Source organism: Nomascus leucogenys, chromosome 16, assembly GCF_006542625.1.
Source record: "Nomascus leucogenys isolate Asia chromosome 16, Asia_NLE_v1, whole genome shotgun sequence".
Taxonomy (NCBI): domain Eukaryota; kingdom Metazoa; phylum Chordata; class Mammalia; order Primates; family Hylobatidae; genus Nomascus; species Nomascus leucogenys.
The window spans coordinates 60601473-60620443 of NC_044396.1; the positions used below are offsets into that span (position 1 = coordinate 60601473).

Below are 18971 nucleotides of genomic sequence, written 5' to 3' on the forward strand. Positions count from 1 at the left end.
CAGTCTTATTAAATACCTATATATGTGTATATATACGTATATATACGGTCCTTCATAAATCTAAAATGCTGTAATTATTAGGTAATCTGCAGGGTGTATTTTTTTTTCCTCAGTCCCTTCGGGTGTGACTGCTGTACACATTTTCATGTTACCATTGACATCTTCAGTTTTTCAATGTTATGTGTAATGCATATAAGCAGCATATGTAGTGGTTAAAGAGTACAGGCTGTCTGGAGTGGCACAGCCTGGGATTCGGTTTACATCTCTGTGCCTCAGTATTCTCAGCTCTAGTATGGTGATAATAATTTCCTTCTTCCTAGGGTTTTGGTAGGATTAAATGAGTTAATACGTGTAACACATTTAGGACAATGCATGACACGTAATAAGCATTTAGTAAAAGTTAGCTATTATTAGTATGCATGTGTGAAACAGGAAAATAATTTTTAAAAGTATATCAGGCTTTAGTGTAAAGGTAGATACCTTTGTATATTGGTAACAAATGCCAAAAATAACTTTAGGTAACCTCTTTTTGTTGGGTAGCGTCATCGCTTCCTCACTGGGAAGAAATCTTGTAACACCTGTGTTCATTAGGATTTCCTGTAGATAGTGAGGATAGTCACATGGCATTAAACGTTTAAAATATATTTAGTGAATTATAGTCACATGCTTTAAAACGTTTTTCCAGAGCTCCTTCTGGCAGTTCTCTTTCCTTAGGTTTTCAGCAAGATTTTTGTTTATTCTACCACAGGATTAAATAGTAGTACAGTATATATCAAAACCAACTTGATCTGTTTTTCATGGGCTTAGAAATTTATAACTTCATTATAATTTGGTATTTGACAGTAAACTTAAGTAATGAGAGAAATCTTTGTAATAGAATATGTTGGTAAATATATGCCTGTGAAGAATTTTTAGTGAGTAGAGAATATTTAATAAAATGTTTATTTTCTTCTTACACATTAGCTGTTTGAATATTTTTTTAAATGATCAGTCAACTTCCAGAAGTTGTTTTATATACAACTTGATCCAAGGTCTTGAAGCCTTTCTTATTAGTAGTGATGGGATGTAGTAGGAGTGACCCAATTTTTGAAATGCAGTATCTATTGATTGTTTACAGGCTGCTTTACGATTTAAGTCTGTGTTTATTAATTTCATGATAAAATTTAATGTCATTGATATTTATGAATTTCAGATGACAAATACTTTATTAATAAAGCTATGTAAATTATTTTGGGAATAAGTTGTTTAACATGACTAAAGTTGTTTTTAAATTATTTCAAGGTTTAACTAAGATAAAAATTTGTGACTTTTAAAACTAATTTCTCCTCTTGATGTGTTTTTAGCTATGCAAAAGCAGCCTTTTGTTTAGAGGAATTAATGATGACTAATCCACACAACCACTTATACTGTCAGCAGTATGCTGAAGTAAGTGTTTTCAGAACAATGGCATATAATTTTATTTTGGTTACTATTCGGTGTTATTATGGAACTAAGAATATTTCCTTGATATTAAACAAGTGTATAAATATTTAAAACATCTGATGAGCATTGAACTGTGGCAATAAAAGTTTAAAATTTTTAACATTGCAGTGGTAATACTGACTTAAGACATACTTAAAACAGTGAAATTCCTTGTATTTTTATATTTGTGTACTATTTTCTTTCCTAATTATAAGTTATATCACATATGTCACCACTTAATGGCTTCTGAGACATTTATAGTGATTATGATTGTTAAATCCATATTCTGGGAAATTTGTATTAAAGCCAATTGGGACATAAGAAGTATTTATTTAATTTGCATATTATTAAGAATAGCAGTACAACTGAATGCTATAAGGCTAGAAGGACTTCATTATTAAAGAATGTCCGTGCAGATTATAAAAGGACTATTCAATATTTAAGTCCACATTTATAATGCCAGTAATAGAAAATACAATGTGAGGTGAAGCATTTGCGAGGCAGCTGAAATAGAAATTATCCTGGCTTTTTGTTGTGGCAGCATTTTTGTTTTAGAAACTACTCAGTCATCTCAATGTTCGTAGAACAGAATAGCTTTTTTGGGGAAGGTTGTGTTTGAAATTTTAGATTAGCTTTAAAAACCTTTAGGTGAATTCTTTTAACATCTTGTATTTGTTTACAGAGAATATCTGTTTCGATTACTTAATGCCTGTGGTATGATGAAACCATGCTATATTTCAAAGTAGTAAAATAAACAGTTTTCAGCACTTTGCAATTTTTAACAGGTTAAGTATACCCAAGGTGGACTTGAAAACCTCGAACTTTCAAGAAAGTATTTTGCACAGGCATTGAAACTGAACAACAGAAATATGAGAGCTTTGTTTGGGCTTTATATGGTGAGTTGAGGTGCATGTTTAATGTTATTTTTAAAAATCTGTCACTTAAAATCCATTTAACTATCCCCTCCAGTCACTCCTCTCCTGTTTTTTATATTTTATTGATAAGCATATGTTTTTTTCTGTAATTAATTCTGAGCAATAGCTTGTAAGCCAGTTTTATTTTTTAATGTTAGTACAGCCTAGCTGTTTGACGTTCTTTTTTTGTAAACTATCTATTATCATATCAGAATTGAAATCTGCCCTTATAAAGTTAAATAGTGACAGACAGGAAAAAAACATGATTTCTTGTTTTGATATTCTTGGGTTTATGCCCAACGTTATTGTATTTCTTCCCTAAATTATAGTTGTATGAGGTATTTTTAAACGGTGCCAATAAAATACATTAGAAATCAAATCCCTAACATATCAAATTAAAACATTTTTTATGGTGTAGAAAAACAGTTTGGAAATTGTGGGAAGTATGTAATGACCTATTGTTTAGGTATGCCAAATGCAGAGCTTAGAAAAGTCAATTAATAAGAGCTGTGGGAAATAGAGGAAGAATTTGCCGACCTGTAAGACATATATATAAAGTGAGCACCTCTCTACAATAAGAAAGGCTTGGAGAAATAAACTTTAATATGTCAGTTAGTTCTTTGAATTTTTTATTTATCCTGTTCCTTTGACTTCTTGATGAGTGTCTTCTTGTTGCAGCTCAGTGAAAAAGAACTGATTGAAGAAATGGAGATAGGAAGAAACAAAAATGAAATAGTTTTTCAAAAGGAATGGCAAAATATGGTTAGAAGATGGTTCAAATGAATTTCAAGAAAGTTTTCCTGGATTCTAGCAAAGCCAATTGCAATGGCTTGAAAATACACTATAGTAGAAGTATCTCTGTATCAAATAAATACTAATTTTAAAAACTATATAATATACAACAAATTATTAATAGTTTATACATGGCACTTTATGTGCTGGGCATTGTTCTGAGCTCTGTTTTTTATTTTAAATCAATAAATCCGCACATCAACTGTTTGAGTAGGTGCTCGCAATACTATCCTCAGGTGGTGAAACTGAGACACAGATTTAATTAATTTGCCCAAAGATGGGCATAGAGCTCCTAAATGATTGAGTTGGGTTTCCAGCCCAGGAAGTTAACTCCACAGTTTTTCTCGTAACCACTGCATCTGCTAAAATTCATAAGAAGAAGGTAACATTAAAGTCATAGAGGTATAAAAATCAGATTTGGGGATATAGATTCTTCACTGGCAGAGAGGGAGACATAGGTGAAAGAGCCTATAGCACAGGCTGGCATAAAACAAAGGCTTAACCTTTTTTTGAATCGCATGGTCCATGGTCATATTCTTTTAAGAGTAAAATATATTTAAGAATAGGAATCAAGTTATATCTTACTCTTCACAGTAATATATACATTTAGTAATTAGCATATGATTTTGGGGTTTTATGGATTCTTTCACAGATCCCAGATTAAGAACCGCTCATTTAAATACATTTTTAAAAAGGAGAGGGTGGATCAAATTGCAGGGACTAATTGGTTCTGTGAAACACAGTTTGAAAACTCATGGTATAGTGAAAAGAGAAATGGATTAGAGATAAGGATCTTCTTTATTTCGAAGACCCATTATTTTGCTTTGGTCAAGTTAAATCTCTCTTATTGGACTTAAATTTCTTTTACCTATTAATGTAGGATGTCAGGCTAAATTATTTTTGAGTTTCCTTTTTCTATAAATATTCAGTAATTCTATGATTCTGACATAGGCAAGTTATGTAATTCAATAATAAGAAATAACACCAGTAATATCCTACAGTGGTAAAGTGCTTTTGGTTCATAAAGTGTTCTTCTATAGCTTCTTTATTTAAATGATATGGAATTTTACCTTTAAGAGCTGTTATAGGTACATAATTAAATAATTTTAGGTATTATTTAAAATATCTTTTCCCTTTCCACTATTTTGGATTTATACTATATTTTAAAATATATTTTCATTTTTAAGCACTAATATTCAACTTTATGTTTATATTAAAAATTATTTTAATACAGTTTTTAAAAATTCTTTATTATCCCATTGCAACTATGTCCCTTATGTTTTTGATTATCTTGACTAGCAAAAAATGAATTTTGCTTTTGATGTTTTTATTTGTTTGTTTTTAGTCGGCAAGTCATATTGCTTCTAATCCAAAAGCAAGTGCAAAAACGAAAAAGGACAACATGAAATATGCTAGTTGGGCAGCTAGTCAAATAAACAGAGCTTATCAGGTTAGTATTTATTGATCATTTTGCTATGTAGGTCAGTTAATGTATTTCTCAGTTTTGTTTCTACAAACTACAAAGTCGTATGTCTAGCATTGGACTTATATGCCTTTGGGGCTTTATCAAATGTGTTGTTAAGAATTAATTTGTAGTTTTAAGATTACCTTTTTTTCCCCTCAAGAGGAATCTGTTAGTATTATTATTTCATAATTAGCCTTACCATATGGAAATCTCAGTGGTTCTGCATTTGGCAAACGCAAAGTAATTCTAAAAACTCAGAAAGGATAAATAAATATCATGTCACATTTCAGAAGCAGATTGGGTATGGGAGTGTATTATTAATCATAGGTATCTGAAGAAATAGAAAAGAAGGAAGAAAACCTTAAACTAATCAAACTACATAACAAAGTTCGTGCAGTCTGCTTACACTTCAGATCTTTTACTGAGACTTCTCCATTTGTATCTTAGTTTTCTAAAGCTCGTCCTTAGCAGATTTTTTAGGAAATTATTTTTCATAAGAAATTTGCTCATGGGAAAACACATCTTCTTATGTCTTTAGCCTTATTTGTCTATAGCCTTTATATTTAAAGGACAATTTGGCTTTTTATATACCTGTTGATACTTTACCTAAGTATCTTAAGCATACTGTTCAGTTTTTTTTTTTTTTTTTTTTATAGATGAGATCTTCCTATATTGCCCAGGGTGGCCATGAACTCCTGGCTTCATGTGATCCTCTTACCTCAGCCTCCTAAGTAGCTGGGACTGCAGGTGCGGGCATCACCATGCCCAGCTATTTCATTCTGTTTCAGAATAAAATGTTGCCGTCAAGAAGTATGATGCCATCTTGACTTGCTTTTTATCATAAGTGACTTTTTGTCTGCTTACCCAAAGAAATTTTTTCTTTATCTTTAAAATCCAGTAGTCTTACTATGATTTGTTTTATTGATTATTCTTGGGTCAGTTTTCCCAAATACGCAGTACACCCATTTAGTACATCAATTTAGCCCTTTTATTTGAGAAAAGTTGCTTTTAGAATTACGAATTTTTTTTTCTCTGCTTAGTTTTCTTTTTCAGGGTTTCAGTAGTAAGTATATTAGACTTCATTTTTCTATGTCCTTTATTATTCATTTTCTTTCAAATTATTTTGTCATTTTCTGTATTTTATAAAAATATGAATTTGATTCATATTTTTCTTTCCTCCATGTTTAAATGAGGTAGTTTTCCTGGACGATTAGCAGGCGATGTTTATGGAATGGCAGGGAGTTGGAGATAGGTTAGGGTAGCTTTCCCAGCTTGGCTATTCTATGGCCGTCTCCTTTTTTGCTAAAGAGAATTCAAATATGACCTCTTTGTATAGCCAGTCTTTCTTAGAACTGAGTGCGAATGGCCAGTCTGTCTTAGAACTCAGTGTGACTCAGAAAGATTTTCTGGCTTCAGCCCTCTGTTCTATTTCTAGAGCCATCAAGATCTTGAAATCTGAGGTGTTGCTCTCAGCTTTAAATGTTACATACTGTTGTTACAGTTTGTGTTTCTTCCTTTTTGTTTTGTTTTCTTCTGGGATTGCTGCCTCTGGGCATCACTCCTTTCCTCACCCCTCCTTTTCTGAACCATCTCTCCTTCTTGCCCTGATGTTTCTGCCCTGTTGAGTTTGGTTTCAGTTTTTAATTGTTTTTCTTCAGGGTGTGAGGTTTTGTCCTTCTGGAAGAGAATGTTTGCTAGATATTTTAGAGATTTTAAGATATTAGACGGTTAGACTTGTCCAATCTCACATTTATGAGCAGTTTTTTACACTTATCTTTGTTTTGGAGCTTATGAAGACTTCTAGGCCATTGGCAGATGCATCATCTCAGGTTTTCTTGTTTAGTGGATTAAGAATTCATAATTTGTTTGGTTTTTGGTTTCTTGTAGAGTAGCAGGTTGTCCTCTATTACTTTCTATTTCTCCTACCACACAGTTGTTAATCTTTTGTAGGTCATGCTGCTCTTGATGACATAGTCACATTCTAGGGTTTGGAAAATTGACTGTTACCTAGTTTTTTTGAAAAATGTCATCTGTGGGCGTGGGTTCTATTATGTTGGTTTTGGTGCTGGCTTTTTGTTGTTCATTTTTGCCCTTCTGGTTGGAGAAAATTGAGGAGATTTTACAAATGTAGTGCCTCCATAATCACATCATTGAAAGTCACCTTTGTGTATTTTTATTGTCTGTTATAGAGCATGTTAGTTTTGTTGGCATATTGTAAGTCAGAGTATTTATAAATATTAGTGAGACTGTGCTTCTTCAAATGTAATTTGGGATAGCTCAGATCTGTAATGGAGTTACACACAGAGTAGGCTTGGGGGTGTGTGGGTGTGTGTGATTTATGTAATATATAAAAAAAAAGATTTGCGTAATATAAAAGTAACGCTATGCCTACTACATAATTGTTTTTAAGATATTTATGAGAAACAGCTACTCAGAGTGCTTTCTTGACATAACTATTTTAAAATCAATTTTTACTAAATTAATGACATAGAAATAAGAATTATAACAGAAAAAAGGATGCAAGTCATAAATGTGCCTTTCAGTGACTAATATAAGGTAAATGTATCCAGGCTAATAAATATAAACATTGCAGCATCCCAAAGCTCTCTTGGTAAGTCCTCTTAATTTCTTCTCTTAGTATTCCTTAAGAGTACTCACTTATAACCCTATAGTTCATGGAATCAGCCAGTATGTATTCATTTTTGTCTTGCATATTTCTATCACTATTCAGTTTATGGGATTTATCCTTGTTTGTGTCTGTAGTTCATTCATTTTCTTCTGTAGTTCATTGTATGAATGTTATAATTTAGACAGTTATTGCTATGCATTTGGAATATTTTCTGTTTGGGCTATTTTCAATAAACTATACTGAATATTGCTGTACAGGTCTTTTGGTGGAATGTGTGTGCAGTTCTGTATACCTTTGAGTGAAAATACTGGGTCATAGAATATATGTATATTTAACTTTAGTAGTTAAAGGCAATTTTCCAAATTAGTTTACTCCCATCAGCGGTAAGAGTTCTAATAGTCCCACATCTTCACCAACACATGGTTCTGTCAGTCTTTGTAATTATAGCCATTCTGGTACATGTGTAGAGTGGTACTTCATGGTTTTATTTTGCATGTCCCTGATGATCAGTTGCCATTTGGATGTCCTCTTCGTGAAATCTTTTTCTCATTGGTTTGCATGACTTATTTCTTTAGTTTTTTGCTTATGAGCCCTTTTTTAGTTATATGTATAAGCAAATATGTATAACTTTTTACTTTTTTGCTCATATGATCTTGATGAATAGAAGTTCTGAAATGAAATGTGTTCAAATGCCTCAGTCATTTGTGTTTTTTGTGCTCTGTTTAAGAAATCTTTTGCTACTCATGGTCATAATTCTGTGTGTCTTCAGAATTTCTATTCTTTTACTTTTCGTATTTAATCCACAACCCATTTAGAATTGATTTGTTTTTAATTTTTAATTTTTATTTTTTTGAGACAGAATCTGGTTCTGTTGCCCAGGCTGGAGTACAGTGGCATGATCATGGCTCATTGCACCCTCAACCACCCAGGTTGAGTTATCCTCCTGCCTCAGCCTCCCAACTAGCTGGTACTGTAGATGCATGTCACTGTGCTCGGCTAATTTTTAAATTTTTTGTAGAGATGAGGTCCAGCTGTATTGCACAGGCTGGTCTCAAACTCCTGGCCTCAAGTAATCCTGTCTCAGCCTCCCAATGGAGTGCTAGGATTATAGGTGTGAGCCACCGCATCTGGCCTGGAATTGATTTTTATGTATAATGTGAAGTAGGGGGTCAGTTGCTCCCCATATGGATATCCAGTGTTTCTGTCCATCTTTGTATTCTATCATGAGTCCTGTCCATGGAAGCTAGTTCAGTGTAGTAAAGAGAAGATTACAGATGCTAGACCCATGTTGTCTGGGTTCAAATTTTGACTGATATAATTATTAGCTATGCAAACTTGGATAAATTACCTAACATCTCGCCATATCTTTTCTTCTGCAAGATGGCCATAATGAAATATTCTGAGAATTAAAGAAATTAAAACATAAGTTATTATGTTTTTCCTTTTCCCTGTCTCTTCAATGTGACAAGACCCCCTTGAGGTATATTGAGTTATAATTTACATGTAATCAAGTGCATATATTTTAAGTATACAGTCTGAGTTTTGACAAATGTGTACATCCCCTTACCAGCCCCCCACTCAAAATAGCATTTTCATCACCCAAGAAAGTTTCCTTTTGCCATTTTGCAGTCAACCTCATCCCCCACTGGGAGACAGACAAGCACTGATCTGATTTTTATCACCAAACATTAGTTTTGCCTGTACTATAACTTTGTATAAATGAGTCCATAGGTTATGTGCGCTTCTGTGTCTGGCTTCTTTCACTCAGCATGTTTTTGAGATTCATTCATTTACAATCCATTTCATTTTTCCTATTACTTTGTCTACCCGTGTATTTTCCACAAATTATATGAAGGTAAATTTAAGCCCAAGCAAGGTATCTCAGTTATTACAATGCATGAATCACTGACCTCTGAATTTGATAAGCAAGTTTTTATTATTTGGTTGTTTTTGTGTTTTTTTCTGGTGAGTTTTCTTATAGATCTTACAGAGAATTACGAAAGATTTACTTAAGCAAAATCTAACTGTATGAAAACAAAAATACAGTATTTGTGAATAATGTAAAAGAGTATAACTTTCAGAGAATGACATTCTTGATAACTAGGTAAATCTTTGGGATCTCAGTGAGAATTTCTTAATCGTATCTAGGAATATAAACCAGTGTAGAGTATATAATATTTCGTATGTGATTTTTCTAGATATTTATATATTAGGGAAAATTAGGTTTCAAGAACTGCTTTTCTTTCTGTGTTTCCACTTAATGATGAAACAGAATATGGCTACTATTTGCTCTTCAATTAGGTAATTGGTTTAGCATGTTCGGTAGAAGCAGACACATTTGATTAATGCACATGAAAAACTTTAATGTGAACCTACTTACAATGGTTTTCTAGATAAATGCTTCTTTGCTGCACTGGTAAATCTGTGCTAGTGATTTATATGATATTTATGATTGCAGCAGTGATTCTATTACTATCCTTTTGGGAAACAGAAAATTAAATCATGATTTGAGGGAAAAAATGATTCTGACTTAATCAGTTAAATTGCCATACAATTCTGGAATAGACAGAATAGTTGCATGTCAGATTAAATTTGAAGTGATAGATTTGTATTTCCAACTTTCTTTTATTTGTTCTGACACAAATAAATTCATTTGGTTTATTCTAAATTGCACTGGTTGTGAGTAATGTTGACACCATCTCAGGTGACTCTTTACAATTAGCTAGTTTTAAAAGATCACACTGTATTATTTTTATGTTTAAGTATAAACCAAGAAAAATACTGTATTTAAAAATACATGTTATGGTTTTAGCTCTACATAATTTTTTTTATTTTTACTTTGCTATTTAAAAGCAATTAGAATAAATGTTATGTGGTAATGTTACTATGTGATGTCCTATTCTGTACACCTCCCCCAACCCATAAAACTTTTTCTCAGAATTAGACCTTTAAGTATCTGATTAGGACCATTCCTATTTATGTTTCATAAATGGTGGTAAAAGAAAAAGCTTTCTGTTTCTGGTAAATCCTTGTGTAAGTGAATTTATTAACTGGATAACAGAAGTAATAAGCATGCCCCACAGCCTTTAGTCCTCAGGGGAAATTATAAAAAGACAAAGTTTTAAATGTGATATTGCTGTTACCATATTTAATAACATATGAATTCCTTAAATTCGTGATGCCTTTTGAAAGGCAAGGTGATTTTGATTTTTATGAGAAGCTTTTTTTTTTTTTTTTCCTCTGGCATTTCCCCTAGAAACATTCCTTATGTACTTTTTCAAATCAGGATTCAACTACAGAAACTAATCTAATGGTTTAGAGTGTAGGAAGTGAGGGAATCATAATGTTAAGCTGTAGCCAGAGGGGTCAGAGACAGGTTACCAATTCCTAAAGCCTGTTGCTTCTATGATGTTACCTGTGCTTGATCGCTTAATCTTTCTGAACAGGTCATGAGAAGTTTGCCAAATTAAGTTAATTACAGAAGACAAGAAACACATCATAAATCAAGTACTAAGTGCTTAAGACAGCATTGTTATTTGAAGAAATGATCAGTCACTTGAAAATGTATTGAGTGGAGATGTTGCTAATACCAAGTATTTTAATCATATTTAACCAGGGAGAAAATGGTACACACACACACACACACACACACACACACACAAAATAAACTTTCTCAGGGAGAAAATGGTTACACACACACACACATACACAATAAACTTTCTCCCATCTCCATCAAGGAACACTTACTTATCTAGTAAATCTTTTGTTTTAAATCAGACTGATAAATGATGGTAATTCAGTCCAGTTAACAAACTCATTTTGAAATCAGCATGTGGTATTCACCAGTGTTTCCCTCCAGCAGTTATGTGTACGATATTGAATTTAATATGCCAGGAATTTGCTTTTAAATACACAAATATAGGGTATATTTTGTGTATATATTGATGTATTTATTTTGTTTTCATAGTAAAATCCAACCCCAATTAGTTTTATAATGTAAATAAATTACAATTAATAAAGTAGAAATGCATATTTTAACACATGTTTACATTGTTTTAATGTGTAGCATAGGTTTTTACTTGACAGCTCTTTGCAGAACCATATCATTTAGTTAACTAGTAAATCTGGAAACTTAAAAAAAATTATGAGCTACTTTAAATAATTTTAGAGAGTACTTGCAACTTTAGAATGTTTAGTGAAGTAACTTGTATTTATATTGTACCTTTGTTTGAAATTGTAAAAATCTGTTTAGACATCAGACAAGTAGAAATGGTTCATACTCCTACACTACATAAATATAAGCTAAATTGCATTTTAAAATTACACTTTCATATGATTTTGGTCTGAATAGGATAGTTTCAAATACATGATTTTATAGGTCATTATATTACATAAACGCTTAAACTGGCCAAGTGTGCAGTGAACTCTCTGTACACTTCAACTGAAGGTTACGACCTTAAAGGAAAATGTCCTTAATACCTAAATTTTATTCTTATTGAAAAAGCAAAGAATATATTTGATTTCCTACTAGTGATAAAATAGTCAATGTTAAGTTTCATTAACAATGTGAAGGTAAGATTGTCATTTTTAACCTGCCACTGAAATTGAGCCTAATGGAGCTTTTTTTTTTTTTTTTTTTTAATTAGTTTGCAGGTCGAAGTAAGAAGGAAACCAAATATTCTCTTAAGGCTGTTGAAGACATGTTGGAAACATTGCAGATCACCCAGTCTTAAGGTTTCAAAAACTTTTTGACATTAGATTTCACAACTGCACAATTGAACTTATTGGCCTGTAACTTATTTACTAAATGCCCAGTGCTATTTATATACTACAGTAATTTTCTGTTAAGAAGGCAGTTGTAAAGAATGTGTTTATATAAACCTAAAAATGCCTTTTACTGCTAAGTGGGAAGATGGGGTAAATCCATGGAAGAGAGATTTAAGACTTACTGATTGTACATCAGTCTCTTCATATCACATATACATATATATATATATAAAAAACTCTAATGTAGAATAACCTTGTTAAATAAACCACGATGATTTATTAAACTTGCGTATGAAGATTCTAACTTCATTTTGTTATATTCACAGTGGATATATTGTTTAAGAACTCAGTTTCTAGTTAACTCCTTACTGGTAATAGCAAAGACACAGCATGTGTAGCTGACTGAAGCAGATTATTTTGACTTCGTTTATATTGTCAAATTGGATTTTGCCGTACATTCCAGTGGGCTATTTGAATTGTTTTATCTGCTGTAATATCCTTCTGATGAGTCTTGCTTAAAATGTCATTCTCCAAAGTTCAGCAATATTTCTTTGTAAAGTTTTTGTTTTGATATAGGACATAATTGAGATTTTTACGTATAAAATGCCTTAAGGTAAATATGTGTTATGACACTTAAATTTAACTTTTATTCAAGTTATATTTATTGAACCCTTTAATAGTAAATTACATGAAAGAATATTCAAGAATCATATAGAGTAGGGATTAAAGGGGTTGTAGTGGCTGAGTTATTCTTAATTTTGAAAAAATAAGAAAATTAAAACTATCCTTAGAAACAAAAATGATAAAATTTTCTTATTCTATCATTACCTTAGTTAGAATTTTTTATTTTTCTCTTTTCATAATAAACAACCATTATGCTACCTTCAACAGTATTTGACATGTTTCAGTAAAATAGAAGAGACTTTGAAAGTTAAATTTCATTTAGACACAAATCAGTTTTTAAAATAGCACCTGTTCACAGCAAATATTTATGGTATTTGTTTATAATAAATATATTTAAATTTATTTTTACTAAAAATATACAGAGGCATCTGCAGACTTGTCATTGCTGCTTTGGAGAAGTGGGGATTGTGGAGGAATTGACAATCTAGAAGTGTTTAGAAAGAAAAGTATTGTCAATATCAGCTTCTTTTAACCTTTTGAATAGTTCTGCTAATAAATTATTCTCCATATCTAATCTTTCATATTACAGTCATTTTCATTTTATTCTGCCATGAGTAATAGGCAGCTAATTAATATATTCTCTGAAAGAACTCTTCTCATCTGAAGGTAATTCTCTACTAATCTTTGTTACCACAAAGATCCCGTCTTTGTACACATGAAATTAGTAACTGCATTTTCAACATTGAACCATTTGAAATTTACATATTCTGTAAAGAAAATAGTGCCTGCACGTTGTCTCACTACCTTTTCCCCTTCAAACCTCCTCCCCGTCAGTCACTGGATTAGTGTTTACTCTAGCAATTATATTTGTGTAATAAGTAATTCAGTGCCTCTTATAGCTGTCTGCCTTAGTTTCACTTTTTTTTTTTTTTTGAGACAGTCTCGTTCTGTCACTTAGGCTGGAGTGCAGTGACGTGATCTCAGCTCACTGCAACCTCCACCTCCCAGGTTCAAGCGGTTCTTGTGCCTCAGCCTCTGAATAGCTGGGACTACAGGCATGTGCCACCATGCCTGGCTCATTTTTGTATTTTTAGTAGAGATGGGGTTTCACCATGTTGGCCAGGCTGGTCTCGAACTGCTGGCCTCAAGTGATCTATCCGCCTCAGCCTCCCGAAATGCTGGGATTATAGGCATGAGCCACTGAGCCTGGCCAGTATCACTTTATTTATTCAAAATTTTAATAACTTCTTGCCAAGATTTTATATTTGTTAAGCACATTGCCAATCCGTAGTAATTTATAAACTTCAACTTAAATGTACTGATAATCCGTTACAGCAGACAGTTGCCTACAGCTATTACCGTTATTTCTTCTTTAACAGTACCTTAGTTTGATCCAATAGTGGCAAGGATCCCTTTTCCTCAAAGAGATTAGGACCTTACCCCAACTCCAGAGGCTGCACCTGCGTTGATCTGAAACAGAAGTGGTAGTTTTATTCCATATGGTCTGATTAGTACGAGGCAGAACTTTTTGCAGTGAAGGAAATCAACCGTCTAGTCTGTCTATTGTGGTAGCTACTAACCATATGTGATATTGAGTACTTGATATGTGGCTACTGCAATTGAGAAATTGAATGAAATGAACAGAACCCTACTGAGAAGGGCTTTCCTTTCAAATTAAAAAATCAGAGCTTTGTGTGGTAACAGTCATTGCCTCTTTCTCCTCTTTCTGGCCAGCAACATGCCTAAAGGTGCAGCTGCCATCAAACAACCATGAAACAGCAAATGTGAGAATGAAAGTTACATTTCAGAGATGGAACTGAAGGAGGATTAAGGGGATCCCGGGTCCCTGATATGGCATTGTTGAACACCCAAACCAAGATGAGCAATTGCCAAACTCCCCAATTATTACATGAGAAAAAATAAACTCCTGATTGTTTAAGATACTGTTTGGTTTCCTATTACTTTAGCCATATATGTTTCTGACTAATGTATCTACTTATCCACTCTTCAACATTTTTTAATGTGTAAAACTTATTTTAGACATGTCAGGAGTACTATTTCAGAATCTAATCATTTAAAGCAAGGAGGTAATTACATATAACAAAAGAAGGAATGTCTTATTGCAGCTCAGCTCCTAGCATTCTAAGCCAACAGAGGTGAAAAGGGGACATATTTACACAGCTTAACCATAAAAATAATACTGATTTGGGGGCACAAGAGAATGTAGAGAAAAATATAAAAGGAAGACCAGTATTTTAGTATGCTGCAAGCATATGCTTCAACTTTTTATTGTCAAATATTTCAATTAATCTTTTTGTCTTATATACTGTAGCCCACTTATCATCAAAGTAACTTCATTTTAATTCATTTCATAGAACCATAGGATTTTAGACAGGACTTTGGAGATGATTTTGTTGTACTTCATTTTAAGATGAGGAGATCTGAGGTTCAGATAAATTAACCTCTTGTGTTACAGAGCATGGACCAGACCCAGGATGTCAGGGGTTTCCAAGTCAGCATTTTTTCTGGTATCCTCTGCTGCATCTGGCTGTCTTGTGATGTTGCAGTTTTAGAGTGACAAAAATGAGAACCAGTTATATGCAGGGATCATAGCCTGTTAGCAGATCAGGGATTATCATTCAGATGTTCTGATTTGTAAAACAATTTTTAATTAAATAAAAAGGTAAATTATATTTTAATTTAAATTGTGTTTAAATTAAGATGTTATTTCATTTACAGTCAATATGAGAACGATTTCAAAATATTTAGAATATAATATAATGCCATTTTGCTCCCTCCCCCGCTGCCCCCACCATTAAAACTCTTGTTGTTTTCCATTTATTGGCTCTTAACATGGCCTTCGAGGGTCCGTATAGTATCAGAATCAAGGAGAGAATTTCTTTAATTGTAAATGATGTCCTTCCACTTTCTCACACTTTGAATTCAGCTACACTTAAAGTCCATGAAGTTGTTATACTTCCTTCTTCCACGAACATTCAGCATCTACAAAATAATATGATGAAAGACTAAATGCATTCCTCTTAAGATTAGGAGCAAGATAAGGATATGCACACTCACCACTCCTATTCAATGTAGTACTTGACATCCAGTGCAATAATGTAAGAAAAGGGGATAAAAGGCACAGAGATTGGAAATGAAAAAATTATATATTTCATATATACAAATTTCATATATATAAATTCATATATATAAAAACTATATTTGCATTTAACATTATTTTTTACATACAAAGTCCTAAGAAATCTCCAAGAACTTATAAGAACTAGTGAATTTAGTAAGATCACAGAATACAAGATCAACCACACAAAAATCAAATTGTATTTCAATATGCTAACACCATTTACAATTTCAAAATGTAATACTAAGTATAAATCCAACAAAACACCTACAGGACATTGAAGAAGAGTCAAACTCTAAAATATTTGAAGAGATTTATTTTGAGCCAAATATGAGTGACTAATGGGCTGTAACACAGCCCTCGAGATCCTGAGAACATGTGCCTAATGTGATTGGGTTACAGCTTGGCTTTATACATTTTAGACATAAGGCATCAATCAATACAGGTGAGATGTACACTGATGTAGCTTAGGAGGGTGGGACAACTGGAAGTGGGGGCTTCCAGGTCATAGACAAATCCAAAGATTTTCTGATTGGCAGTCAGTTATTATCAATAGAAAGTGATGTCTGGGATACAGTAAGGGGTTGTGGAGACCAAGGTTTTATGCAGATGAATCCTTCAGGTAGCAGGCTTCAGAGAGATAATAGATTGTAAATGTCTAGACTTAAAAGAGTCTGAAACATAATCATTTATATGGATTGGAAGACAATATATTAACTAAGTTGCCCCCAAGTTGATTTATGGGTTTAATACAATTCCTATAAAAATCCCAGAAGGATTCTTTGTTGAATGATTCTGATTCTAAAGAATCAGAATGAAGCTCATTCTAAAATACATTAAAAAGCAAAGGAACTAGAATATCCTAAGCAATTTGAAAACAATGTAGTTGGAGGAATCATGCTACCAGATATTAAGACACGTAAGTACAGTAATCGGGACTGTGATATTGGTACTGGTTGTGTGGTTTTGGTAGTGATAGACACATAGCTCAGTGATAGACGCAGAATAGAGTACAGAAATAGACCTACACAAGTATGAAAAACTAATTTCTGACAAAGGTACATAAGCAATTCCATAGATGTGTTGGAAAAATTGAATTTCGAACAAAGAGTGTTGGAACAATTGAACAGTCATAGCTAAGAAAGAAAAACCTTAACCTAAACTTCTACCTTATAAAAACTTTTACTCCCTAGGCATGGGGGGCTCGTGCCTATAATTTCAGCTAGTTGGCAGGCTGAGGTGGGAGAACAGCTTGAGGCCAAGAGTTTGAAACTAGGGTAGGCAACATAGTGAGAACCTCTCTCTAAAATTTTAAAAAATTAGCTGAGCATGATGGCACATACTTTCAGTCCCAGCTACTTGGGAGGCTGAGGCAGAAGGATCACCTGAGACCAGGTGTTTGAGGCTGTGGTGAGCTGTCATCACACCACTGCACTCCAGCCTAGGTGAGAGAGCAAAACCTTGTCTCTAAAACAAAAATTAACTCAAAATGGATCATGGTTCTTACTGTAACATATAAAACTGAAACTTAGAAGCAAACAGGAAATCTTGAGCAAGGGTTAGGCCAACTGACATTAAAATTCCTTAAAAAAAATTGAGTTTTGTAAAAAATAAAAACATTTTGTAGAAGACCCTGTTAAAGAGGATGAAAAGGCAAGCCATAAATGGAAAATATTTGCAAACACATGTTCAACAGAAAACTTATGTCCAGAATATATAAAGAAGTTGCAAAATTTATTAGGAAGAAATAATCCAATTAGAAAACGGGCAAAAGACTTGAACAGACACTTCATCAAAGAAGCTGTACAGATTAATAAGCACATGAAAAGATGTTCAGCATCATTATTAATAGGGAAGTGCAAATTATAACAAGATACCATTGAACACCCATTAGAATAGCTGGTAATAACACATGCTGAGATATGCAGAGCCACTTTCAGACATTTTGTCTGAAATTGGAAATTTTACATTTCCACCACAGGTTTAGCTACCTGGGAGGTGGAGGTTGCAGTGAGCTGAGATCACGCCACTACACTACAGCCTGGGTGACAGAACGAGACTGTCTCAAAAAAAAGAAAAAAGTGAAACTAAGGCAGACAGCTATAAGAGTTACTGAATTACTTATTACACAGGTTTAGCTACCCTGGAAATCAGTTTATCATACACTTTTATATTACAGCCATCATGCACCTTTCATTTGGAGAGTTTATCATTTAATTATATTTTCAGGTGATTATCTGTCTCCCTCAGTAGATTCTTAAGTTGCATGAGGGCAGAGACCCTATATGTTTTTGTCCATGTTTACCTTTTTAGTTTCTAGCATGATGCTTGCATATGGTATGTATTTGAATGAATTAAAAATACTATGCACATTTAGGTATAGTTTATTTAACAAACCCTACTTCCAGAAGTAGCTTAATTCCACTTCTTCACTTAGTTCCCTAGTAAAAGAAACTGCAATCAGGAAGTCACTTCAAAAATCTAATCTGCAGGCCAGGTGTGGTGGCTCAAGCCTGTAATCTCAGCACTTTGAGAGGCCAAGGTGGGTGGATTGCCTGAGGTCACGAGTTTGAGACCAGCCTGGCCAACATGGTGAAACCCTGTCTCTACTAAAAATACAAAAATTAGCCAGGCATGGTGGCTAATGCCTGTAATCCCAGCTACTTAGGAGGCTGAGGCAGGAGAACTGCTTGAACCTGGGAGACGGAGGTTGCAGTGAGCCAAAATCGTGCCACTGCACTCCAGCCTGGGTGGCAGAGCAAGACTGTCTCAAAAAAAAAAAAAAAAAATCTAATCTGCATATCATGAACAACACAGTAAAACTACTAAGAGGATCATATATATAACACATAAAGAATAGGAAAAAATAATTATTAGAAATTTGACTAGTTTGAGAAATGTAAACTGGAGCCATTCTTAGCCCCCAATTTTTCCCAACTCTAAAGATTATGTGAATGCCAAGAGAAGTTGATGGACTATAGAAAGGTCTGGTTAGTGGTTCTCAAAGTCTGGTCACTTGGAAACTTGTTAGAAATGAAAACTGTTGAGTGCCACCCCATATCTACTGAATGAGAAACTTGAGTGGGGTTCACTTTGTGTTTTAATAAGCCTGTCCAGTGTTTCTGAGTCCCGCTAAAATTTGAGAACCATTGGTGTCGAATAGACTGTATTTTGAAAACA

General features: G+C 33.4%; 1 protein-coding gene across 1 annotated transcript in view; it reads left to right on the forward strand.

Moving 5' to 3' along the window:
* EMC2 (ER membrane protein complex subunit 2) overlaps positions 1-14596 on the forward strand; it is a 48344-nt gene extending 33748 nt beyond the window's left edge. The window contains exons 8-11 of the mRNA XM_003256107.4: positions 1344-1425; positions 2247-2357; positions 4513-4617; positions 11908-14596. Of these exons, the coding sequence (XP_003256155.1) occupies positions 1344-1425; positions 2247-2357; positions 4513-4617; positions 11908-11994 (385 nt within the window). The 3' untranslated portion in view covers positions 11995-14596. The remainder of the gene's footprint in view (positions 1-1343; positions 1426-2246; positions 2358-4512; positions 4618-11907) is intronic.
* The last annotated feature ends 4375 nt before the right edge of the window (positions 14597-18971 follow it).